General features: G+C 40.9%; 1 protein-coding gene across 1 annotated transcript in view; it reads right to left on the bottom strand.

Moving 5' to 3' along the window:
* The window catches only part of aff3 (AF4/FMR2 family, member 3), a 196,038-nt gene that overhangs the window by 74,073 nt on the left and 94,013 nt on the right, over positions 1-27,952 (bottom strand). Inside the window, exons 6-7 of the mRNA XM_039746235.1 lie at positions 8,768-8,930; positions 649-1,710 (exon numbers count right to left, since the gene is read on the bottom strand). Of these exons, the coding sequence (XP_039602169.1) occupies positions 649-1,710; positions 8,768-8,930 (1,225 nt within the window). The remainder of the gene's footprint in view (positions 1-648; positions 1,711-8,767; positions 8,931-27,952) is intronic.

Consider the following 27,952-nt stretch of genomic DNA (forward strand, 5'->3'; position numbering starts at 1 on the left):
TTGTTGCTTTCCGGCATCAGTCAATCAATTGTCTCATGTATGCTTACTGTGAGAAATCTTTCATAATGGTTTATAAATGAATTTAGCTATAGTAGCTAACTGGCTGACAAATGTTAGCTGAAATGTTTCCTTTTGGAATGTCCTTAAGATGCCCATTATGCATCAGACGTAACAGAGTTCCTCTTTTTCTTCCTCTTTCTTGATATAAGTAATTTACTGCTGATAAGAAAAAAATAATTAATCTATTTTACAAGATGCTCATACATTTTTAAAATGCCTCTTGATTTCAGTCAGTAGTGGCAAAAATTCTCCAAAAAATCTCCTACCCCGAGTGGCTGAGTGGAGTACATTCTCACATACATCACATATCTTGTTCAGCAGAGGACCATAAAGCACTACAAAGGGGCAGTGAACTTGCCACAACAATATTACTGTTACATGATTCCCTTCTTTTGAGAACACATAACACACCAACTTGGCAAGACAAACAGTAAAGTCCTGATCAGTTCTGCACAATAACTTTTCTCCCTTCTCCAGTTTGACAAATGGTGTATGAACATTAGCTCTTGCACCACTAGATTGAAGGAGAGATTTTACACTTCTGTCAAAAGTCTACTCAACACTCTATGAACTTATACATAATCTTACCTTTCTTTTTCTTCTTGTTTTAGAAGAATCTCTCCCTGGTGAGCTGATAATATTGTTGTTGCTTGCATGCCACATGCTCTCCTCCTCTTTGTTTTTCTTCTCTGTTCTTTCAGAGAAAACGTCTTTCATAAACTGTCCTGGAATCCTGGAGAGATATCTTAGGTCAATCTTGACAAGGAGGGACTTGACTTCCTCACTGTTTTTAAGGGGTGACACTACCTCGTTCCGGCCAAAGGGTACCAGAGTGTAAAGTTGCTCCTCTGAACTGCTTGTGATGTCAGTGGCCAACAGGGACCCCACTCTCCCGGATGCCCTCACCCTGTTTAGGATGCTGCCCTGGAACTCTCTTTGTTTAAGAGTTGTGGCCGGTGAAGTGGAGTCTGCAGGGACTTTGGCTACAATGGGTAAATTATCTCTTTCCCCTTCTGAGTCTGACTCAGAGGAGGAGGAGGATGATGAAGATGATGAGGAAGAGGAGGTGGAACATTCACTGTGAACAAATTCCTTGGATTTTGAGATAATTTGCATAGGCTCCTTGCGCTGAGGCTCCTTGTGTTGCGGCTCCTCACATGTACCAGCAAAGCTTTTCCTTTGGCCTGCTTTATTAGTATGAGGTCTTTGTTTGGGCTGGATCTCTAAGCAATGTTCCGGGACCTTTATTACTCTGCTGTAATCCTGCCAGCTATTTAGCTTATCGCCACTGGGTGTCCTGTCTGTCCTTATTAACTTTTTTTTAGTAACAAGACACCTATGAGATCCGGCTTCAATGGCTGATGGCTCCCTCTGCCTGAATGTTTTAATCCTGACAGTTTGAATTGCATCCTTAGGCTTTGAGTCAGCTTTGTCTGGGATGTGACGCTCCCTGTCCTTGATATCAGGAAGCTGCAGCTCCAGTTCACCTTCCCGGTTAAGATAGGTTGTTTTATATTGACTGAATAATTCTTTTTTAGCACTTAAATGATAGGTCCTGTTCTCCTGTTTGAAAGAAGCATTCTTGGCAGGAGGATTGACTTGGTGTAACCATTTGTCCAGTTGCCATTTGGTAGATGATGGCTGTTCTGGCTAAAAGAAAGGCAACAACACAGTTATTCTATACAGTCTTCTGTGTGAACACACAGACAAAAAGAAAGCATTATGAAGGGAAGACAAGCTAACTTAATGAAGAAACAAAAATCTACACAATTAGTCAATCATCAAAAATTCATCCACTCACCCATTTCCTTAATCTTATGTATCTCAAAAACTGGCTCTGGATGAGGCAAAGAGCACATTTTTGGAGACGTCTAAGCTCACAGGTACTTGGTTAGTTTAGAGATGTTAATTGGGAATGAAAACCAAAGCAAATGGGGAAAGATTTCAAGGACATGAGAGAACAAGTAAATCTCATACAGATAGCAACTGGTTGAAGCTCTAACCCTAAGCTCAAAGTGAAACTTATCATTACTTAGGACCACTATTATACATTAATTTTTATGAATGATCCAGATGTTAATTATGGAGCTACATAATGCATGCAGTACACTGTATATTGTACAATATACAGATCGATAGGCTGATGAGGAGATGTAAGGGATAATAGAATGGGCAAGAGCTGGAGGGGTAATGGGCCACACTTTATCTGAAGAACTCATAATGGAAGTTTGCAAACTTGTCAGCTTGTAGATAGAGGAACATAAGGTAAGAGGAGGGAAGTGAGCAACTTATCTTCTTCTTCTTCTTTCAGCTGCTCCCGTTAGGGGTTGCCACAGTGGATCATCTTTTTCCATATCTTCCTGTCCTCTGCATCTTGCTCTGCTACACCCATCACCTGCATGTCTTCTCTCACCACATCCATAAACCTTCGCTTAGGCCTTCCTCTTTTCCTCTTCCCTGGCAGCTCTATCCTTAGCATCCTTCTCCCAATGTACCCAGCATCTCTCCTCTGTACATGTCCAAACCAACACAATCTCTCTCTGACTTTGTCTCCAAACCGTCCAACTTGAGCTGACCCTCTAATGTACTCATTTCTAATCCTGTTCATCCTCGTCACTCCCAGTGCAAATCTTAGCATCTTTAACTCTACCACCTCCAGCTTTGTCTCCTGCTTTCTGGTCAGTGCCACCATCTCCAACCCATATAACATAGCTGGTCTCACTACTGCCCTGTAGACATTCCCTTTCACTCTTGCTGATACCCGTCTGTCACAAATCACTCCTGACACTCTTCTCCACCCATTCCACCCTGCCTGCACTTTATTTTTCACTTCTCTTCCACAATCCCCATTACTCTGTACTGTTGATCCCAAGTAATTAAACTCATCCACCTTCGCCAGCTTTAATCCTTGCATCCTCACCATTCCACTGACCTCCCTCTCATTTACACACATGTATTCTGTCTTGTTCCTACTGACCTTCATTCCTCTCCAATGTAGAGCAGAAAATTATAACACAATTTATATATGTAAATTTTAAACATAAAGCAGAATTTGGTATATTATGCTACTGGAATTAAGACATAATAATAATGTACTAGTAACAACTACAATAAGAACAGAACAAATCCAAATACCTGAATTAACTTAAGAATTATTTTAAATCATTACCTCATATGAGTCATAAATACATTATTAATTTAATGGTGTGATATAGTTATTATTTTTTAGATTTTTATTTAATAATATTAGTTTATAGCAGCACAATAAATAAATAAATAAACAATGGTGCTGAAAGGAATTTTTCTTGATTGATATCCATCCATCCATCCATCCATTTTCTAACCCGCTGAATCCGAATACAGGGTCACGGGGGTCTGCTGGAGCCAATCCCAGCCAACACAGGGCACAAGGCAGGAACCAATCCTGGGCAGGGTGCCAACCCACCGCAGTTGATTGATATAGAACTCAGAAATCATTGCAACATTAAGTTGAATTTGGTAATCGTTTTTAATTAAATCTGGAACCAACCGGATTCAGAGGACTTGCTGATGTTGGCACAGATGTTCATTTGCTGTGCAGTGGATGCCTCATTCAACTTTAGACTGAAAGCTCATATTTAGTAGACTATTCATTTTAATTTATTTTGAAATAATTATTCTCTAAGGACAGTCACAGATCAATCTTATAGATTTACAAATTTAAAATTCTCCTAGACAAAGCCATGTGACATTTACATACAGTATATACAAGTACATAACTTTTTATGTGGATTAATGAAGGCCATACAGCCAAAAATGTTGTGCCTTTAACCTTTTCACCATGAAAGTAACCTTTAAACTTTTTTCCTAAATAAAATAAATCTATATGCTTTTGTCTTAACCTCTTTAAAAGGTTGGATACTGAAAGCATAAATCTAGTAAACCAAACACAATTTGTGAATTAAACAGAGAAATTAGCAAAAGGCTTTTACTGAAGAAGAGGGACAATGAAAAATGAGACCTCTGGAGAATCCACAGTACTTTGGAACAAAGACGGTCAATGTCTCACCGACAACTGTCTCCTTGGCACCCTTCAAAGCCAGAATGACACATTCTACAGTAGATAACCGTGGAAGGCAGAGGTTCTCCATGACTGTGTAGTTCTGATACATGGTCAGGACGAGTAGCTTCATCAATGTCTCATAGCAGTCCCATCTACCTCCACAGTAGAATACAAAGAAAAAAAACAGCAGACAAATAGCTAAAAGGTGTCTTGCACTATCAACAGTCAAACTGCACAAGGGTTTGCTGTACGAAGGCAATATTTGAGTAGGCTTTATGCTCCAGTCTGTTCACTCTTAAGTGTGAAGACCTTTAGCTAAAGGCTTTTTCTCCCAGAATTATTGTATTTATCCTTGGAATTGTAGGTGGTGTTTCAAATTTAATCTCTGCTCTGAAAGCATTAACAAACTTTGAACATTAGAAAATTAGAATTATCTAGATGAAAACAGGCCATTCAACCTAACAAAGCTCTCCAGTCCTATCCACTTATTTCTTCCAATAAAACATCAAGTCAAGTTTTAAAAGTCTCTAGCGTCTTACTGTCTACCACACTACTCGGTGGTTTATTCCAAGTGTCTATCATTCTTTGTGTAAAAAAAAAAAAAAACTTCCTAATGTTTGTGTGAAATTTACCTTTAACAAGTTTCCATCTGTGTTCTCATGTTCTTGATGAATTCATTTTAAAATAACAGTCTCAATCCACTGTACTAATTTCCTTCATAAATTTTAACACATCAGTCATGTCTTCTTAATCTTCTTTGCTTAAACTGTAAAGGCTCAGCTCTTTAATCTTTCCTCATAATTCAACCCCTGTAGACCTGGAATCAGCCTAGTCGCTCTTCTCTGGACATTTTCTAGTGCTGCTATGTCCTTTTTGCAGCCTGGAGACCAAAACTGCACACAGTACTCAAGATGAGGCCTCACCAGTGCATTATAAAGGTTGAGCATAAGCTCCTTGGACTTGTACTCCACAGATCGTGCTATATAACCTAACATTCTGTTAGCCTTCTTAATGGCTTCTGAACACTGTTGGGAAGTCGATAGCTTAGAGTCCACTATGACTCCTAAATCCTTCTCATAAGGTGTACTCTCAATTTTCAGACCTCCCATTGTGTATTCAAACCTAACATTTCTATTTCCTACATGTAATACTTTACATTTACTGACATTAAATTTCATCTTCCACAAATCTGCCCAAGCCTGTATGTTATCCAAGTCCTTCTGTAATGATATAACAGATTCCAAATTATCTGCTAATCCACCTATCTTGGTATCATCTGCAAACTTAACCAGCTTGTTACTTATATTCCTATCCAAATCATTTATATATATTAAAAATAGCAGCGGCCCTAGCACTGACCCCTGTGGAACACCACTCTTAACATCGCCAGTTCTGATGAGGTTCCTCACACCATCACCCTCTGCTTCCTGTGTCTGAGCCAATTCTGCACCCATCTAAAAACATCACCCTGAACTCCCACTTCTTTTAACTTGATGCCCAACCTCTCATGTGGCACCTTATCAAATGCTTTCTGAAAGTCCAGATAAATAATATCATAAGCTCCACTTTGATCGTATCCTTTTGTTGCCTCCTCATAGAATTCCAACATGTTAGTAAAACACGACCTCCCTCTTCTGAACCCATGCTGACTGTTCAGAATAACTCCTGTCCTTGCCAGGTGTTGCTCAATCGTAACCTTTTTACGGTAAACTGGGAGACTGGAAGTTGTGAAAGTTACAAGAAGGATTTCGAAATGTGCTCTAATATTAAGCGGAAGCCTAAAATTATATATATATATATATATATATATATATATATATATATTAATAGTATGAGGCATTATTTCTGAGATTTAGTAACAATTAATGTGTGTTCAAGAGGCATATTAATGAATATCTTATTTGACAAACTTTATTAGAGAGTGGAAATCTAAAGTCTTCCTTTTGGTCAAAACAGAAGATTCCCATTTTAGTTGAGAACTATGAAACGCACTCAGGTATACGTCTTACATCAGTAAAAGACTGATAATGGCCACATGTAAGGCATCAATAAAGATCTATCAAGTACATATAGCACAGGCCCTGCCAGAACACAGTAAATGAACACAAGTCAGTTTGAAACTAGAGTTAAGGGACAGGTAGTCAGTTTCCTTTTACAAATCAGTGTTACAAATTCCTTTCCTGATTTTAAATGAAAATTGCTATAATGCTGGGCAAAAGAGAGACACATTTTAAAGTACAATTTTCACATTGCACTCTTTATGATATTGACTTTTAGAAACAATCACACAATCTATTCTCTTAATTGTAGGAGGAATTTTACAAGGCAACTTATAGCTCAAATTAGACACAGTACAAAACAGTATGCACAACATGCCACTGCTTTTATATGCTATTTATCAGTTCAGTTAATATATCACATTCTGTTAGGTTTCATGCATGTCACAATTTGAGAGAAAATGTGTTTTTGTGCTAATCATAATAATAATAATAATCATCATCATCATCATTATTGATTTCCTCTATTTCTGGTTATTTATAACATTTTATTGTTTCTGATCTTCAAATGAATTTAGTATAATGGGGCAAATCAGGCTAATAATTAGGAAAGGGGCAAATTCTTTTTCATGGAACTGTATGTGTATTATGTAAAGTATATATGCATAGGGCGTGCATTTGTGAAGATGTTATAATGCTTATGTTAAACGCGTTAGTTTAGTTTTTTCAACCAGTTATGCAGGGTTCAGCAGTTGGTGCCCAATTCTTTATGCTATACAAACACACACACACACTGTATATGGTGCATGCTCATATGCGGGATGCTCCACTTCCTCATGTAGGTTAGGCAGATTGGTGTTTCCAAATTGGCTCCCTTGTTAGTGTGAGTGAGGTTTGTATGTGCAAGTGGGTTCAGTAATGGACAAAGTTCCCTCTCTAAATATTTTTTCCCTACATTTTATGCCCAAACACTTAACTGAATAATGCAGGTTTGAGAAAGGTATGTGTTTTGTTGTCTGGCATGTGAGCTTCAGGAGTTTCTAATGTGTTGCACCCATGGGAGAAACAGGAGGAAGGTTAAGGGTGTGAGACAGAAACATAACCAGTTCAATGTTTGCACCGTTGCCTGAAGAAGGGGTTTGATCTGCCTTGAAAGCTTGGATATTGTAATCTTTTAAGTTAGATGATAAAAGGTGTCATTTTCCTTTACTTCTCATTGCATCCATAAAGGCTCACACAATACAACACCCTACTACAACACCTTTAGAATGGAGCAACACTAGCAAGAAGATTTATGCTGTCACATTCAGGAGAAAGATCCTGACTTTTCATCCTGCCTGCAGACACTACCTTGAAAACAACTGGATGATGACATTCAGAGTGAGTTCAGGTACCAACAGTGTTGGTCTACTAGGCAGTTAATACTGAACCTGGCAACTGCATTGCCAGAATCTTTCTGGTTTGGGGCTTTGCATCTTCAATTTTTCAAATACACGGTTACATTAAACATGGTATCCTCTGGACCTTCAATCTCAATACTTGTTCTTCTGTTTACAGTGTTCATATACATGTCATGCTGTATGGGCATGAATATATTCTTTTAAGTGCAGTTCATAAAGGTCCTCACAGTGATAATATAAGTAAATGATAAAGCAACATGCTTTAAGTTAAGACTCTTCAAAAAAAGGATAAGAGACAAATCAAAACTTGATTTTCTACAGATTTCACAGAGAGTGAGCCAATGGGTCTTACCTCCATTATGCAGAGTCTGACCTAGAACATACTACAGTATTATTTGATATCCCTGGGGTTACTTATAATAATTAATCAGCATCTTTTCAGGACCTTCATGTGCATCTAAGTGTGTTTCACCTGCTCAAGGCCACACTGACATAGGCTTGTATTTTCAGATCTATATCTTATTCACTAATTCACACTGACCCAAAGAAGCCTTAAATTTGAATTGGCATTCAAGCATTGATTCAAAGTCAACATTTTTTAAAAAAGGTACTGTTCCTGAAGCAAATGTAATGTGACACTGTGGTTAAAAGAGAAAAAAAAAACTTTCCAGTTCTTTGCATTTCTCAATATAAAGTTGCTTATATTCCCACACAGACTTCTGTCTGAACTGTTTCTCGGCACAAAGACAAACTTTTTTGGTTTGGCAGGGCCTCTGCTAGACTACCCTCTGCTATTTTTAGGTGAAAGTATATCCTGAAATATAGACTGTTTCACTGAGGTGCATTCTAATAGCAGCTGGAGAATAAAACACCTCTGTGTGCAGAGCCTTGAGTAGCAGGGTTTGACGACTTACTATTAGCATTCATTTACTATACACATAGATGGCAGTTTCATTAAGTGCAGTAACTCGGTTGGATATTAATGTTAAATTCCATCTGCCTTTTGCATAGAACTGGAAAAAAAAGTCTAGAAACCAAGCTTTCCACAATCAGTCAGCCACCTAGCAAGTCATCCTGTCATATGTATTCCTTTTTTTTGAAGCACAGCAGCAACAAAGGCAAAGGGGAGCATGAAAACTCTTCATTTACAACAGTCTTCCTAGTCGCTGCAAACTAACTGATCAAACATTGGCATGAATGTCTCAAGTTGTTACAGTTCTTATAACAAGAATCAAAATAAGGCGAGTATGAAATGAAAAGAGGCTCACCTCTGGGCTTGGGCTGGCAGGGGGGTTGCTTCTGTCTGTTTCACTGGAGCTGCTCTCATTCTCTGAGTCCGACTCGGAGCTGCTCTCTGACTCGGTGGAGGTGCTGGAGCTCTCACTGGAATGTCTTGGTCTTGAGCCATTGAGCTGCTGCTGCATTGAAGCACTGTCAATCAACAAGGGCACATTATTTCCCTCTTCTCTTTCACTTGTTAAATAGCACACAGGTTCTGGACATATTTTCCTTAGAAAGTACAGCCCCCTCCTGCCCCAGAAGAATGCCACATTTTACGCACTGAAGGTTCATACACATATGGAAGAAAAAGCCTTCATAAGAGCCGTGGATCAAGAGGATCTAAACTCTCACACTCAACGCATAAATATCTATAAGTGGTACATAGTAAATGAAATATGCTGTCTGTGAGGCAATGTAAATTCAGCTAGGAGCTGATACATGGTGATAAAGTAAACTGTCTGTCAACTTTTTTTTTTGGAAACTTAATTAAATGAGTTTATTCATGTGACAAAATAAGTTCTGGTTAATTGAAATACAGAGAAGAGGTGATGATTTATTAATTGAAAAAAAAAAGTGTTAACATATTTTATCGACAATAAAAGCAGTAGCTCAAAGCACAAAATACTTTTTATTTACAAAAGTAAGCTGGTCTAGAAAACTGATCTCAGTCTATTTACTATTTACTGTTATTTTTTTTTTTTTTATATTTAGTTTTCAACAGTTTTGTAAATCAAAGGCTACTGTGACTGCTGGCACAAAGTAACTCCTCACATGAATCTTGCGCAGGGTTGGCTTCAGTAGAATATCTGGCGGGTATGAAGAAGGGGCATCATTCGAAGTAAGCTAACATTCTTTCATTATCTTCCATATTATCCTGAAAGAATATAGATGAGATCCCAGTGGTTGGATTGGTTCCTGATGGACTGTGTAGAAGAAACCTCCTAAGCAGTTTTCAGGTGTTTTGGAGGTTTTTCTAAGCTTACAAGTGTCCAAAAATCTTTGAGCAGAAGTTTGCTGGACTGTATTTGGCTAAGGAGTCACAGGTGCTTGTCAGTGTTTGACTTATGGGAAGAAAATGTTTGACCCAACTGTGGTGTATAGAGAGGTACTACATGCCAAAGATGGATCTCAGCTGGAGTACGTAAAGAGCAGAGGGATGTGCACCTTTCACTTAGATCACGTGATCACATCCCAAAGATGGAAAAAAATTCCAAAAATATAACAACAAGCATTTCCTTGTGGATTTTGAAATTTCTGCTGTGATTGAAGAGTATAAACAGTATGGCTGTAAAATCACCTCTCAAAAAGAGACATCTTTGAAGTAAGCAACACAATAAAAAGAGGCAGATATGCATGGCTGATGATGACAATTAAATTGGTAATTGTTATTGAAAAAATATGTGTTATATTGAATACAGTTTTTAATATCGTGTACACATTTATATTTCCATGATACAAAAAGTTTGGATGGTTGTTTAAATAAAATACTACTTCCGGTTGAGTATTTTTTATGAAATTTCATATCTGTTTGCTTTTTATCATTATAAATATCTATACAAAATTTGAATCATCCATCTGTAATCATAGTTTATTTGCAAATTCGCAAAAGTATTTAGTTAAAGTACTACTTCCGGTTGGCGGAGGTGGCCCAAAAGTTGATAGGATTCCTTCTTTTGTACAAGGTGTACAAAATCTCATTGACCTAGGCCAAAGCGTTTTTGAGTTATCGTGTTTACACACAGACAGACAGAATTTCTAAAAATGGTATTTTCGAACTCAGGAAGGTCTAAAACGTCAAGATTCGTCAAAATATTAAGGTCAAATTTTTTCAAGATTCCTATGCTTTCTCTATACTATGTATTCGAGAAAATAAAAAACCAGAGGCTAAATGGTTACAGGTACTTATTATAAAATGTAACATGCCACTAACAACGTGTCATTTTTTCATCTTTTGCATAACAAACTGAACATTTCACTGGCCAGCATTTATTATTAAATCCTAAGCTCATATTCTAACCTTCATGAAACTGACCTAAAACACAGTCACATTTGATAATTTTCTTGCATGTTATAAGTATGTTTAGTCCTTCATATACTGTGAACTAAAATACATCCATCCCCTTTTTCCAACCCTAACCCAAGCCCTGAAGTTTTGTGGTATGAACACTCGCCACTCTGCTGCACAATCAAACTGTTTCAACAAATTGGTAGCAGATAGCTGGATGAAAACTAAACTGATGCTTTATCCATAGGTTTTTGTTACGCTGTTGCCTGCAGCCGCTTGACTATGCGATTGAGCCCCATTTGATTCTTCCCTTACACCTAGTGCTGCTGTAAACATCACTGGTTACCTGTGACCCTAAACTGGGCAGATTAAATTTACCCCTTCGAACAAGATGGGTTAAATGAATACCTGTAACGTTTGTTCAGGTCATTTCACTTGATTGCACACTACACATGGGCTGTCACCGGATGATCAGAGAGTACATGTGGATGATGCTACACCAGGAGGCAAAGTGTCTGGGGAAAAAACGCAATAGTTCTGCTAAATAATGCATTTTTTTTTTTGAGAAGGGCAGAAAAGAGTTGTAACTTAGTAATACAAATCTGTTTTAAGTAATGCAGGTATTTTACCTAAATACAATATTGCATTAGGTTACTCCTTACCTTAAAAAGTAATCTTACTATGTAATGCACATCCCTTTTAACATGTTACCCCCTTACCCCCTACACTGCTTATAAACAAATGAAAATAATGAAAAGATTAACCAGATCTGAAACATCAAGGAGTAAAATATGAGAACCGCTACTTCTCTAGATTGAGCTGAGGCATCTTAGATGAGTTGAGATACCTATTGCTTTCTTACTGGTTAGCCATATGACGCAATAGATGAAGACGCAATAGATGAAGACCCAAAGATGGGCCCGGGGCATGCTGGAGGGATTATATTTCCCAAAAGGCCTCAGAATGTTGTTATCCAACTGTGGATCAAATCTTCTTATACAATGATGAGCAACAAACCTTTCTTGAGCTAGTTAGGGGCAAAGTTTTTTTTACTTTAATATCTGGATATTACTTTGGTTTACGTGCATAATTTAAATAATAATCCTGATTCTGACCTTTGCTAGCTGACTGACTTCAGTTTAGCCTCACCCTAGTGGCTACTTCATCTTTTGCTTTTTTAATTACCTTAATCATAAACATAATGAATACCAAAAAACACCACAGTTTTTATAAACCCTTTGTTGGAAGAACCCAGAGGAGATTAGAGCTTGAGAAATAATAAAGACTATTTAAAAGTCATATTCTAGGGTTGATGTTGATAATTGCTGGACAACAATTCTGGTTTTCTGTGTTTTATATATATATATAATAACCTCCTGTGTAAAAGACAACCCAATGACTCCTAGCCCTAAAGCATTTGCACATCTCTGCTGCTCTCAATATAAACGCCTGTCTTATCAGACACACCATTTTGGTGTTAAATTTTAAAATCCATCTGTCCATTATCCAACCTGCTATTTTGGATTTTTGCCATTTTCCGGCATAAAATCTTTATGGCTGAGGCCATGTTGTTAATGTAACCATGTCCATTGTTCGGCAGGTGACCTGTTTAGCAGTAAATATGACATGGTATCATGCTATGCCTTGTGTCCAAGATTAAAACAATTGATTTTCTTTATCTATACTGTAACAGGCAGTTTAGAACATTTATTTTCTCTTTCAATCTCAATTTTGCCTCGTTTTTGGATTTTGATGATCAGTTTTCTTGTGTTGTTTTGATATTGGACTCACTCTTTTGTACTCAGACTGTTCTGATCTTCCTCTTAAAGGCATTTTCTTCATTTCCTCGTCTATTTTGTGTACCTTTTTCCATTATATGCTTTGCTTTCCACTGTACTCACAACATATCCATTCATCCAATTTTAAACCTGCTTTAAACCAATTAAGGGTCAAAGGGTACTGTAGCCTGCTCAGCATCAGGTGAAAGGCAGGAAACAACCCTGCATGTGGCAAATACTAAATTATGTTATAGATGTCAAATCATACTGTAAAATAAATTGCTATTCAACATTAGAACAATTGTGATGCGAATAGGCTGTTCAGGCCAACAATCTTATTTATCCTATTTACTTTGATTGTCCAAAATAACATTAAGTACAGATTTCATGGTCCCCAAAGTCCTGCTCTTCATCAAACTACTTGATAATTTATTCTATGTGTCTATGGTTTCTGTGAAAAAAAACAACTTTTAACATTTGTATGAAATCTGGCCCTAACAATGTTTACCGATGTCCTTGTTGAAGAACTTGTTTTAAAGTAATAGCATGGATCCACTGTAATAATCTGTACTAATAAAAGGCAAAGCCCTCACTGACTTACTGACTGACTGACTCACTGACTCATCACTAATTCTCCAACTTCCCGTGTAGGTAGAAGGCTGAAATTTGGCAGGCTCATCATTCCTTACAACTTACTTACAAAAGTTGGGCAGGTTTCATTTCGAAATTCTACGTGTAATGGTCATAACTGGAACCTATTCTTCTCCATATACTGCAATGGACGTTAGCTCGACGGCCATGGGGGGCGGAGCTGCGTGTGACATCATCACGTCTCCCACGTAATCACGTGAACTGACTGTGACCGCAGTACGTAGAAAAGAAGGAAGAGCTCCCAACAATAAAACAGCGGAGAACCCGTGGATTAAATAAAAAGGCTGCTTAGTTGGCGAAGCAAGGAAAAACGACGGCATTATATGGCGTTTGTTTATAAAACAGTGGAGAAGCTGTGTAAGGACTGCTTCACAAAAAAACAGCGGAGAGCCTTATATGGGCAGGCAGTCAGTCAAAGAAGGGAATCAATAAATAACTATAATTGTAATAAAGGAACAAACAAATAGTGGAGAACCCGTGAATTAAATAAAGGAAATGGGTACTTGAACAGTAAACTAAGTCTAAAATAGCTACACAATAACTATAACAATCATAATAAACGAACAATAAAACAGTAGAGAACCGCAAAGCAAGGAGAATAAAACAGCGGAGAAGCTGTGTAAAGGCTGCCTCACAAAAAAACAGCGGAGCGCCTTATATGGGCAGGCAGTCAGCCAAAGAAGGGAATCAATAAATAACTTTAATCGTAATAAAAGAACAAAAAAATAGCGGAGAGCCTGCAGATTAAATAAAGGAAATGGGCATCTGAACAGTAAACTAAGTCTAAAATAGCTACACAATAACTATAACAAATGTAATAAATGAACAATAAAACAGTTGAGAACCACAAAGCAAGGAGAAAGGACGGACTTATATGGCATTCATTTATAACACAGCAAAGGAGCTGTGTAAAGGCTGCTTCACAAAAAAACTGTGGAGCGCCTTATATGGGAAGGCAGTCAGGCAAACAAAGGAAATCAAATAACTATAATCGTAATAAACGAACAAAACAACAGCAGAAAAGCTGCTGATTAAATAAAGGAAATGGGTACCTGAACAGTAAACTAAGTGTAAAATACCTACACAATTACTATAACAATTGTAATAAATGAACAATAAAACTGGAGAACCCGTGGATTAAATAAAAAGGCTGCTTCGTTGGCGAAGCAAGGAAAAAGGACTTTCTTATATGTCGTTCGTTTATAAAACAGTGCAGAAGCTGTGAGAAAGCTGCTTCCTTGGCGAAGCAAGGAAAGGAATGAACACACTGTAGTGAAGAATGGCCTTATATGGGCAGGCAGTCAATTACATGGGAGGCGTGCTGAACAGCGCAGCACTCTTACTTATGAATATGCTAAGCACAGTCCTTCACCCGTGAATATTTACCTTATATGGGCAGGCACTCAGTTGGAGGCATGATGCAAGACGCAAGACGTATATGTATATATATATATATATATATATATATATATATATATAAACTGCTCAAAATTAAAGGAACACTTTGAAAACACATCAGATCTCAATGGGAAAAAGAAATCCTCCTGGATATCTATACTGATATAGACTGGGTAATGTGTTAGGAACGAAAGGATGCCACATTGTTTGATGGAAATGAAAATGTTCAACCTACAGAGCCCTGAATTCAAAGACGCCCCAAAAATCAGAGTGAAAAAATTATGTGGCAGGCTAGTCCATTTTGCCAAAATTTAATTGCAGCAACTCAAAATTGTACGCAGCACTTTGTATGGCCCCTGTGTTCTTGTATACATACCTGACAACATCGGTGCATGCTTCTAATGAGATGACAGATGGTGTTGTGGGGGATCTCCTCCCAGATCTGGACCAGGGCATCACTGAGCTCCTGGACAGTCTGAGGTGCAACTTGGTGGCATTGGATGGATCAAAACATAATGTCCCAGAGGTGTTCTATTGGATTTAGGTCAGGAAAGTGTGGTGGCCAGTCAATGGTATCAATTCCTTCATCCTCCATGAACTGCCTGCATACTCTCACCACATGAGGCCAGGAATTGTCGTGCACCAGGAGCCACTGTACCAGCATAGGGTCTGACAATGGGTCCAAGGATTTCATCCTGATACCTAATGGCAGCCAAGGTGCCTTTGTCAAGCCTGTAGCGGTCTGTGTGACCCTCCATGGATATGCCTCCCCAGACAATCATTAACCCACCACCAAACTGCTCATGCTGAATGATGTTACAGGCAGCATAATGTTCTCCATGTCTTCTCCAGACCCTTTCACTTCTGTCACGTGCTCAGGGGGAACCTGCTCTCATCTGTAAAAAGCACAGGGCACCAGTGGTGCATCTGCCAATTCTGGTATTCTATGGCAAATGCCAATCGAGCTGCATGCTGCTGGGCCCATTAGAGGACATGGGGCCCTTGGGTCACCCTCATGAAGTCTTTCTGGTTGTTTGGTCAGAGACATTCATACCAGTGGCCTGCTGGAGGTCATTTTGTAGGGCTCTGGCAGTGCTCATCCTGTTCCTCCTTGCCCAAAGGAGCAGATGCTGGTCCTGCTGATGGGTTATGGACCTTCTATGGCCCTCTCCAGCTCTCGTAGATTAACTGCTTGTCTCCTAGAATCTCCTCCATGCCCTTGAGACTGTGCAGGGAGACACAGCAAACCTTCTGGCAATGACACATATTGATGTGCCATCCTGGAGAAGTTGGACTACCTGTGCAACCTCTGTAGGGTCCGGGTATCACCTCATGCTACCAGTAGTGACACTGACTGTAGCCAAATGCAAAACTAGTGAAGAAACAGTCAGAAAAGATGAGGAGGGAAAATGTCAGTGGCCTCCACCTGTTAAACCATTCCTGTTTTGGGGGTCATCTCATTGTTGCCCCTCTAGTGCATCTGTTGTTAATTTCATTAACACCACAGCAGCTGAAACTGATTAACAACCCCCTCTGCTACTTAACTGACCAGATTAATATCCCATAAGTTTAATTGACTTTATGCTATACTCTGATTAAAAAGTGTTCCTTTAATTCTTTTGAGCAGTATATATATATATATATATATATATATATATATATATATATATATATATATATATATATGTATGTATGTATGTATGTATGTGTGTATGTATGTATGTATGTGTGTATATATATATATATGTATACTGTATGTATATCTATACTAATAAAAGGCAAAGCCCTCACTCACTCACTAATTCTCCAACTTCCCGTGTAGGTAGAAGGCTGAAATTTGGCAGGCTCATTCCTTACAACTTACTTACAAAAGTTAAGCAGGTTTCATTTTGAAATTCTACGCATAACGGTCATAACGGTCGACAACGTCCGCCATGTTGAACTTTCTTATTTATGGCCCCATCTTCACGAAATTTGGTAGGTGGCTTCCCTGCGCTAACCAAAACCGATGTATGTACTTAATTCGGTGGTATGACGCCATTATCGGCCGCCATATTGAACTTTCCAACGGCCTTTGTTACTTATAGGTCCATCTTCAAGAAGTTTGGTACGCGGGTTCCCAACGCTAACTGAATCCTACTTATGTACATATATACGTCCATAGCCTGCAGCTCAGTCACCATCTGAGGCGGCGTTTGGTCCCCCATCCACATGCCTCACACGTTGTGCCTATATAAGGCTGTCCATCGCTCCGGTCTCTACATTCCCTTCCTTGCTTCGCTACGGTATTCACGTCTCCCTGCTGATAACTGCAGCCTTTTTATTTATTCCACGGCTTCTCCGCTGTTTTATTGTTCATTTATTACGATTATAGTTATTGTTTAGGTATTTTAGACTTACTTTACATTGCTCAGGTACCCATTTCCTTTACTGTTCCAACCGTACCCCCATTAACATGTCTATCGAGGTGATCACCATCGATCAAAGAACTGTCACTTACCGAGTGGTTTCCATGCCCGGAGATGGTACCTGCCTTTTCCATTCTCTTTGTTACATATTGCACGGCCATATCAGGCTCACTCTTGATATCCAGAGGAACATTGTGTCTTATGTATTGAATGACTGGGACAGGTTCAAGGTGTGGACTGATGACGGTACAGGAGATAATTATACTACACAGGAGCACTATAAGAGTAAAATGCTTAACTCCTTCACCTATGCATCTGCATGTGAGTTGATGGCTGCCTCTGAATTGTTCGGTTGTCGCTTTCAAGTGTACTGAAATGGCCAAATATTTTACACCTTTGTAGAACCGCCAATGCCTCTTAAACATCTTAGATTCACAGGTGACGATTTCAGTAGTGGACACTTTGATGTTTATGAATGTTTAAACTCTCAAAAGCTGGATGTGAAGTTTTCGATGAAACCGGTTGTATACTTACAACGCTTGACAGATACCGAATGTCACTTCAACACAAGTCCTGCAAATACTGTCGTAATTGAAACAAACCATGAAACTCAAACTGATTATGACAGCAGCAATCCAAGCTGTGTGATTTGTGACAATATTGCTTTTCACATGGCCAACTGTACGTTGCATGCTCAAGAGTAAGCTCAGCGCACAGCTTGGTCATATTACAACCGGAGGGCCGAACTGACAACATGGCATACAAAGAGATCCTTAACAAATAATTATTAGTATATTTTCCCTCAGTTTAAAAAGGTTTAATTTTCTTCTTAATAAAAATTTTAAGGCAGTACTTCGCCACTGCGAAGCGCGGGTATTTTGCTAGTTTATACTAATAAAAGGCAAAGCCTTTGACAGTAAAACTATTTCAATATATTCAATATATATATCAGCGCTTCCCGATTCATTTTATCCTCGCACCCCCTTGGTTTGAGAAGAAGTATGAAAAAATATGAGGTTAACACAGAAAAACAGATCACCAATTGAAGCTTTATGAATAATGGATACTTTATTCGCCATCAATAATTGTTTTGGTAAAGCCATACTCAGTGTAATCCTCCTTCCATTTTCTAATTTTTTCGCGACTAACTATGATTAAATGAACGGTAAAAAAGTAAGAGCAAAGCGAAGGTGACTTATTCAGGCAGGTAGGCGACAGCTCAATAGCTCGAATTTGGATATAAGTAGGTTCTATTTAGTCGACAGAAATATCTTTGGTAGGAATTTAAGTTGAATTTAGTCTTTAAATTTCTATGGTGAAGAAAAATTTATGCAATGATGACTAAATTTAACTTACATTCCTACCAAACATATTTCTGTCGACTAAATAAAAATTACTTATATTTAAAATTTAAATAGAACTTGAACAGATACGATAGTTCATAATACCCACGCAGCACTAAGTGCATGTAAGAGCAGGAGTCATCTGTTTTAACAAGCAGCGTATTGCAATGATACGAAATAGCCTGCCCATTTAATTATTTAGGAATGGATAGATAAATTAAGATTTTGTACAAATAATGTTTTTAATTTTTCTTCCTCCATGGATTCTGGCACCCCCAGCAACAGCTGCTCGCACCCTAAAGGAGATATATATATATATATATATATAGTATATATGATAGATAGATAGATATGTATATACAGTATATATGTATATGTGTGTGTATATATTTAGATATGTATGTATATATGTATGTGTGTGTGTATATATATATATATATATAGATATTGTGGACTTAAACCCAGACACAGACAGATGGACATCTTAATTTCACCCTACACATGTTTTATTTACAGTACTATTTACAAATAAAGTCAGTGCACTTCCCAGTGCCTCCAGCACTGTTCCCCCAATGTCCAGGGCCCACAGTCAAATAGCCTTTCTCCTGGCCGCCTCCAGTCCTCTCTCCAGCTCCGTCTCTCTTCCACCCGACTTCCGCTCTCGACTGAAGGGAGGCGGCCCCTTAAATAGGAACCCAGATGGGCTCCAGCTGCTTCCCAGTACTCCTCCACAGACACGCCCCAGTGTGGCGGAAGTGCCCGCTGCGCACCCGGAAGCCCTCCATGTGTCCCCTGTCTTCTTCCCCCAGCACTTCCTGGTGTGGTGGAAGTGCTGGGCTCCAGGGTTTTTCAGGCACTGGGGCACCGCCTGGCGGTGGCCATGGGTCCCTACAGTGCTGGGCTTCCAACATAACCAGGGCGGTCGCCCCCTCGTTGTCTGGAGGAGGTACAAGCTCTCCTCCGGTCCTCCTGGGCGTCCCGGCCGGATGCCACAATATGTATGTATATATGTATGTGTGTATGTGTATATATATATATGACAGCAACACTCATAACTGTGACAAAACAATTACATTGATTACATTGACAATCATGTTGCGTTATTTTCAAAATGTTTCCTTTTCTTTTTCATTACTTCTTTAACACACTACTTCTTCGCTGCAAAGCGCAGGTATTTTGCTAGTTACATTAATATATTTAAGTGCTTCAACTATATCACTTCTTAATCTGAAAAGGTTTAGCTTCTTCAATGTTTCCCTATAACTCATACCCCTAAATACCGGAATCAGCTTAGTCATTCTCCTTGGACCTTTTCTAGTACTACTTTGTCTTTTCTGTAAAATGGAGACCAAAACTGATCAGAGTACTGCAGGTGCGATCTCATTAATGTGTGTTCTAACTTCAGCATAACCTCCCTTGACTTGTACTCCACACACACACATTGTGCTGTATAACCCAACATAATTAGCCTTCTTGATCTCTTCTGTCTGGGTGTTGATAATGATGAGTCTACTAGACTCCTTATTTCTTCTCATAAGGTGTACTTTCAAGTTTCAGACCTCCTGTTATGTATTTAAATTTAACAATTCTGTTTACTATGTGTAACACCTTATATTTGCTTAAAATAAATTTCATCTGCCACAACTCTGCCCAAGCCTCTATGCCAGGGGTTGGCAACCTTTCCCATATTAGGTGTTAATTTACAAGCATTAGACAACTGGTATGTCAGCCTGAGTATAGCATATAGTTTATTTTTAGTTTTTGCAGTCATAGTTGTACTGTTAAAGGCAAATTAAATTCATCTTAATTATATTAACTGTTGCAAACAAAAAAAAACACGTTCATATTTACCATTAACATTACCGCTTAAGTTTCAGCATGATCTCTGTCATAATTTCATCTGCACACACACTTGTGAATTATCTGTTATAATTCAGCTGTAGGATGCACTTAACTCTGTCTTCAGTTATGAAACTAGCATGAGAATTTGTCTATCAAAATCTCCCAACAGGCCACAGTGGATGCTTCTTGGTCAGAGTCAGAGTTTCAAGTGTTTTGCAGAGCTCTGTGAATTAACATGTCCACAGTAAAAATGTTTTCAGCTCAATTTGCTGTATTTCCTCAATTCCATCTATTCAAATGGGTAAAGCCAGGTTTTTCTACTCAAACTTTTTTCGGAATGATCAAAAAAGAAAACATTGGGCTGTTTTGCTTAAAGTCTTGATATATGATGGATAATTCCATTTCAAGTTCTTGAATGCACTGAATGATGTCTTCAAGGCTGACAGACTGACAGGTGATGACAATATCCTCAAGTAACTGACATAATGAAAGATTCCAGTTTGAATATCACAAGAGAATACTTCAATTTTCACCAGAAATGCCCTCCATGCGCCAAATACAGCGAACACAGTTTGGCCTGCACCTTGTAACTGAAGAGTGAGTGTGCTGAGATATTCTGCAATATCCCTCAAAAAACATACAATTTACTATCCATCACTAATCCTCTAAAAATGTGTGGATCACATCGAAGCACTCAACAAACTTCCCCAAATCCTTCCAGGCACTGAGCCATTTTACAGGGCCCTGGAGAGGCAAATCATCATATGCACTGTGCATCTCCTACCATAGCGATCAAGACTCTCGATGGGTTATTAATGAATGAGTGATGAGAATACTAATAATTCTAACGACTGTGTCCATAACAGTAGTCAAACCAGACTTAGATATTTAGACACATGGATATTTCTGGTGAATAACGCAATGAAGCTTCATGACTGGGTGACTAATCTGATTTTCAGTTACACTCACAAACCCCATCTACTTCCCTGCAATAGCAAAGACACCATCTATTGTAATATTATCTTCATGTTTATACCTCTTCTTTCAAAACTGGTGGTAAAAGCTCTTGCCATATCTTCTTCTTTAGAAGTGTAGTACATAGGCCTGTGGCACTAAAGTTCCTCACTTATAGCAATTTCATTGCAGTGTCTTGCAACAACAGCTAGACATTAGATGTCATTGATACCAACAACTTCGTCCATAGCCACCTTGAAAGTCGATTCATCTGTCAGTGTTACTGACTGCTGGAAGTCAACGCTTTCTGCCATTTTAAAAATCCACCTTTGTATTGTTCTTGCTGAATCAGGTAAACCTTTAATTCTGGACGTGATTGTTTCTTTGTTTTGCAATCCACAAAATGGAACCTCTGCATTGCTTAGGAAGGCTTCTTTCAAGTACTTACCATTTGTAAATGTTTTTATGTATTTGATGATACATTCTGAGAGTTTATAGCTTCTTTCTGTTGCCTGAGTTTGGGTATTACATAGACTTTGTAACGCACTAGTTTGCTTTTCATAATGTGCTACTGATCTATCTCTTTATAAATTCTCGTCTTTTGCCCTTACCCTTGATTTTTTCTTCATGCTTCATTTCGAAGAGATGGCATAGATCTGATGTTCAGCAAAAAAAATTTTCACAACGTAGACTGCATGTGGTTCAGTCTCTTCTTGGAAAAGAAAAAAAACAAACTCCTTCATTCACTCCGGCTGAAAAAAACGACTGCTACTCTTGCCTGTCATTTTGAACAGTATTAATTCAAAGCCACTCAATTACAATATGACATATGTATATCATTTATGAATATTAAAAAGAGCAGTGGTCCAACACTAATCTCTGAGGGTCATCACTTTTAACATTAACTAGTTTGAAATCTTTCGACTCACAATTATCCTCTGCATTCTGTAGTTGAGCCAATTTTGTATCCACCTACAAGTGAATTCCCACTTCTCTTACTTTGGTCACTAACCTTTCAGGTAGTACCTTATCAAAGGCCTTCTGAAAATGAAGATAAATAGCATCATATGCACCTCTCTTATCGTATGCCTTTATTGCTTCTTCATGGACATCCGGCATACAATGTCATAAAAATCCAATGATCAAAATATATCAACCCAAATATAATTACCAAAAAACATGCAAAAAGAAGGTAAGCAGAAAAGTTCATCAAATACTTTGCACTAGTAAGAAAAGGTTACAAGTTCAACAAAAAACAAAACAAAACACAGAGATCTCAAAATAAGGATGAAGCCAATAAAAAAAGGAAAAGATATCAACAACATCATCACCACCTGTTTAATTTTTCTCATGTCACCTAACATCACCTCCAACTTATTATGATTCAAAATTAGCCTTATCATAAATTCTATAATAGTGCAGTGAGGCTAACAAAAGGGCAAAAGCAAAAAACTGTAGCCTTGAGAATTACATAGAAATCTGTGAAACTGTTCAGGGCTGCTGCCTCACTCACAACTCCAAAGTTTTGAATTCATATCCTATTGTTGACTATGTGGGGTTTTTCCCCAGCACTCCTTTTTTTTCTTTCCTTATCCCAAAGTTATACAGGTTAGGTAAACTGGCAACTCTAAACTGGCTTGGGGTGAGTAGGTGTGAATGCATCTGTGAGTGTGCGCATGGCGCTCTGTCAAGGGTCGCTTCCTGCTGTGAGCACAGTAGGCTTTATCCCCATATAATGGACAGACAGATGCCATTCAGAGCTCAGAAAATTTTAACAAAGTTTAGAAATAAAAAATAAAAAATGAAGGATGAAAATGTCAGAATTTATTGGGCAATCAAATGAAATTCATATGCAGGTTAACCATTGACTCTCATGATTATTTAACAGCCTGCATTTCAATGATCTGTTAAGTGCAGGCTTTATGAAGCCAGGGCTCAACTAGAAGGCGCTTTTCCTTTCAACTAATGAGATTTAATTTTCTTGGATTTTGATCAAAATATTCTGGGCAATTGAGAGGTCGAAGATAAAATAATCAATAAAATATGTACAAAATGAAATGTGTAAAATAAAAGATGGATGGATCATAAACCTGAGACAGAAATAACAGATTTTAGATGCTGTCACACACGTGTGCATGGGAAGCAGCTGAAGGGCTTAGGAAATACTGTTTATACATCTGCCCAGGGGGGGGCGGGGTGCACTGACGCTCTTTCTGAGTTCTCTGCAGGTCTTACCCGGGAAATCCCACCAGGAGCCGCCATTTCCAGGAAGGACACATCACTTCCGGTTCCGGCCCCAAGAATGAGGTCACTTCGGTTCCGGCCCCAAGGATGATGTCACTTCCAGTTCCGCCCAGAGGACGACATCATTTCCGCCCTCTGTGCTATAAAGCTCACTGCCTTTGCTTAGGCAGGCAGTTCTGTTTTGGACTCTGTTGTGTAAACAACTGTGTAACAATGCCTCAAAGACTTTTGCAGCCGGGAAACCGTAATAAACGGGTGGCTGCCCCAAACCTTTCCACGCCTCTGGTCTCCACTTATTACAGTGGCGTAGTCGGCAGGATGGTGTCCCGATGAACCGGGACACGAACTATCACGGAACCAGGTGGGTGAGTACCGGGGCCGAGTTTCAGGGCGGGGAGTGCGCCAGAGGGTCAGGAAGGACGCGGTGCAGGCTCTGCTCCATGAGCATAACTCGGTGGGGACCACCCATCTCGTGGAGAACGTAGAGGGGACCCACAGGCGTGGGCTGGCTTCTGGGGAACACACACGAGTGGCTCAGTATGCTCTCCTTGGCAGGAAAGCCGAGCTGCCCATCGGGACCAAGGTCCCAGTTAGCGATGGGTTGTCCCCAGGCGGCAGGTGAAGGAAATCATAAACTGGGAGTTTAACCCAAGCAAAGGGCTGTCAGAGCAGGCTATGGCTCTCTGGCAACAGGTGGGTGAGTGGCTAAGGCCATTGAGTTAACCCCTTACAAATAGTGCAGCAAGTGGCCTGTTTTCTGCTGCTAAAAGACTACCCCAGGAATTTGCCCAGCCGGCCTGGGGGAATTCCATTCTATGGACGAGCTGCTGCAGCTCTTGCAAACCCAGAGGCCGGCTGTGAAACCTGGGAGGGCAGAACAGCCGCTCTGTGGACTACCGGGAGCTATGTCCCACTAAAGCAGTCCCTTCCACGCATTCCAGAGCTTGTTCGAAGTCGCCGGGCCGTCTGGCTTGCGACCTGTCGGGAACAAGGCGGACCGTAGGGGACAATGGCGGGTTGTTTGTGTGCCCTTAGCAATCCCTGGCGGATAAACATACGGGGAGCTTCTTATTAATGGACATAAGATAACAGCGCTGTTCGATTCCGCAGTAACGTGTCTGTCGTTGCTCGCCGCTTTATTCTACCGCAACAGTGGATTAAAAGAAGACCAGTCTAAAATGTATACACGGAGATATCCGCATACAATACCGCCCGGTGTTACGTATGTCTCGGAGGAACCCTTCGACAGCTTACCGTGGCGGTGCATCCGGATCCTCCGTTTCCCGTAATCCTCGGGCGAGACTGGTCTGATAGTAACGGCGGTAGTTTAGAAAGCATTCCCCGAAAAACTTATGGCCTCGTTATAGATGACAACGATTCATCTCAAGTTGCTTCCACACCGTGTAATCAGCCGACAGGGAGTGGGGCGGTAGGCCAAGAGAGTGACGAAGACACTCCCGGACCGTCGCGGGCTACTACGCCATCCACTAGCGCCCGCAGCGAGGGAGGAATCTCCGCCCCTTGAGGTCAGACCGACCCCTCTCTGAGTTGCACTTTCAGTTTAGAGCAACACCGGCTTCTTTCAAGAGAGAACAGTGGAATGACGACTCTCTGAAACACATAAAGAATGCAGTGGTTCTCGTTAACGGCCAACGCACGCATTTGCCCATGCCACAGGGACCTCACTTTGTCATTGATAATGATTTGTTGTATCGGGTCGCTGAACATGAGGGGAAGGTCCGGAAGTTGTTGCTAATCCCGCGGACCTACCGGCGGCAGGTTTGCGAAGTTAGCACACTCCCACCTTCTTGAGGCCATCTCGGCCCGATAAAACATTAGAGCGAATTAAGCTCCGTTTTTCTGGCCGGGATTAATGAGGAGGTTAGCGCTTTTGCATTTCCTGTCCGGAATGTCAACTGCGGCAAATTCCTAGGAGGACCGTGCTCCTCTGGTTCCCCTTCCCCTTATTGACGTTCCTTTGATAGGATTGGGGTTGACATAGTAGGACCCCTAGAACCCTCAGCCCGAGGATATAAATATATACTCGTCCTCGTGGATTATGCTACCCGATTCCCTGAAGCCGTTCCGCGCCGGCTACCACAAAAATATTGCACGGAACTAGTAGGAGTCTTTTCGCGAGTAGGCATTCCTAGAGAAGTCCTGACGGACCAAGGAACGCCTTTTACCTCGGAAACGTTCAAGGAGACTGCCAAGTTACTGAAAATAAAGCATTTAAAGACCTCGTGTATCATCCTCAAACCGATGGCCTAGTGGAGAGATTTAATCAAACTCTCAAGCAAATGCTACGTAAGGTAGTCAGCAAGGATGGGAGGGATTGGGACCAACTCCTCCCCCTTGTCCTCTTTGCATATCGGAAGTTCCTCAAGCCTCTACGGGTTCTCTCCATTTGAATTACTGTACGGAAGACAACCCCGGGTTTATTGGATATTTTAAAGAGGGCTGGGAAGGGGAGGCACAGCCCTCCACTAATATTTTGGAATATATCGCCCAATTGCGCGATAGATTTGATGCAATAAGACCGATTCTAAAAAGTCATATAGAGGAGGCGCAATCAGCACAGGCCCGCCTTTATGACCGTGGAACGACTCTCCGGGAGTTCCAACCGGGGGATCGCGTCATGGTATTGGTACCAACTTCTCACTCTAAACTGCTCGCCCATTGGCTAGGCCCCTACGAAATTAAGGAAAGGAAGGGATTGGTTGACTATTTGGTGAAACAGCCCAATCGCCACCAGCTGAGCGAATATATCATGTAAACCTGCTGAAACCGTGGAAGGAGAGGGTCCCGATCCCTCCTCCGACAGCCCTGCTCTCTCTTGCTGAAGTAAGTTCCCTTAATTTCGCGAGCAGCTATCCCCCAGGCAGAAACAAGAGCTCGAAGCAGCTATCCGCTCTGTCCCAGAGGTGGTAAGTGAAAAACCCGGTCGGACCTCTCTGATTGCGCGACATATTGACTGACCCGGGGGTGATCGTCCGTGAGCGACCCTACAGACTCCCGGAGGCAAAGAAAGTAGAAGTGGAACTGGAAATCAAGCGAATGCTGGCACTAGGAGTAATCGAGGAAAGTAGTAGTCCCTGGTCCAGTCCCATCGCCTTGATTGCTAAGCCTGACGGCAGTTGGAGGTTTTGCAATGACTTCCGTCGGCTTAACCAAGTTTCCAGATTGATGCTTATCCCATGCCTCGCGTGGATGACCTCCTCGAGACTGGGACCAGCCAAATTCTTGACTACACTTGACATGACAAAGGGGTACTGGCAGGGTCCTTTAACGGAGTCCGCGAAGGAAAAAACGCGGTTAGCACTCCTAGCGGACACTGGCAGTATCGTGTCCTTCCATTCGGGTTACACGGGCCTGCGACTTTTCAGCGCCTGGTGGACAAAGTGCTCCGCCCCATAACTCGCTCTGTGCTGCCTATCTGGATGACGTCGTCATCTATTCCAGCACCTGGAAGGAACACATACAGCAGGTCACAGCAGTATTACGGACACTGGGAGAGGCCGGGCTCCGAATCAACCCCAAGAAATGTTTCTTTGGATTGAGGGAAGCCAAATATTTGGGCTACCTAGTGGGCCGGGGTACTGTGAGGCCACAGTGTTCCAAGTTGCAAGCCATAATGGCCTGGCCCCGTCCGCAAACCAAGCGGCAAGTCCAATCCTTTCTCGGTTTGGCCGGGTACTACCGCCGGTTTGTGCCTCGCTTCTCCGAGAGAGCGGCGCCCTTGACCGATTTGACAAAGAAAAGAGCTCCTAATACGGTGGTATGGTCTGATAAAGCGGGGGCTGCATTCAGTGACTTAAAAGGGCTCTGACTTCAGCACCTATCTTGATCTCCCCTAACTTCTCTCTCCTTTTATCCTCCAGACGGACGCCGGACACAGGCTTGGGTGCCGTGTTGAGCCAAAGCGCCGACGGTGTTGAACACCCGTTATGTACCTGAGCCGGAAACTGTTGGACAGGGAGACCAGGTACGCCGGCGGTGGAGAAAGAGGCTCTGGCGATCAAATGGGCGGTAACTCAGCTGCGGTACTACCTCTTGGGTCGCGTGTTCACTCTGGTGACGGATCATGCACCTCTGAAGTGGATGGCCCTTCACAGGGAGTCGAATCCACGGGTCACGAGGTGGTTTCTTGACCTGCAGCAGTACAAGTATACGCCGTTCATCGACAGGGGTCTCTTCATGCCAACGCCGATGCCCTCTCCCGGCCCACGACCTCTCGGTGCAGGTCGCCCGACCCGACGGGTCTGGGCTGAGGGGGGAGTCTTGTCACACACGTGTGCATGGGAAGCAGCTGAAGGGCTTAGGAAATACTGTTTATACATCTGCCCAGGGGGGGGCGGGGTGCACTGACGCTCTTTCTGAGTTCTCTGCAGGTCTTACCCGGGAAATCCCACCAGGAGCCGCCATTTCCAGGAAGGACACATCACTTCCGGTTCCGGCCCCAAGAATGAGGTCACTTCCGGTTCCGGCCCCAAGGATGATGTCACTTCCAGTTCCGGCCCAGAGGACGACATCATTTCCGCCCTCTGTG

This window comes from Polypterus senegalus, chromosome 2 (genome assembly GCF_016835505.1).
Source record: "Polypterus senegalus isolate Bchr_013 chromosome 2, ASM1683550v1, whole genome shotgun sequence".
In the NCBI taxonomy this organism is placed as follows: domain Eukaryota; kingdom Metazoa; phylum Chordata; class Cladistia; order Polypteriformes; family Polypteridae; genus Polypterus; species Polypterus senegalus.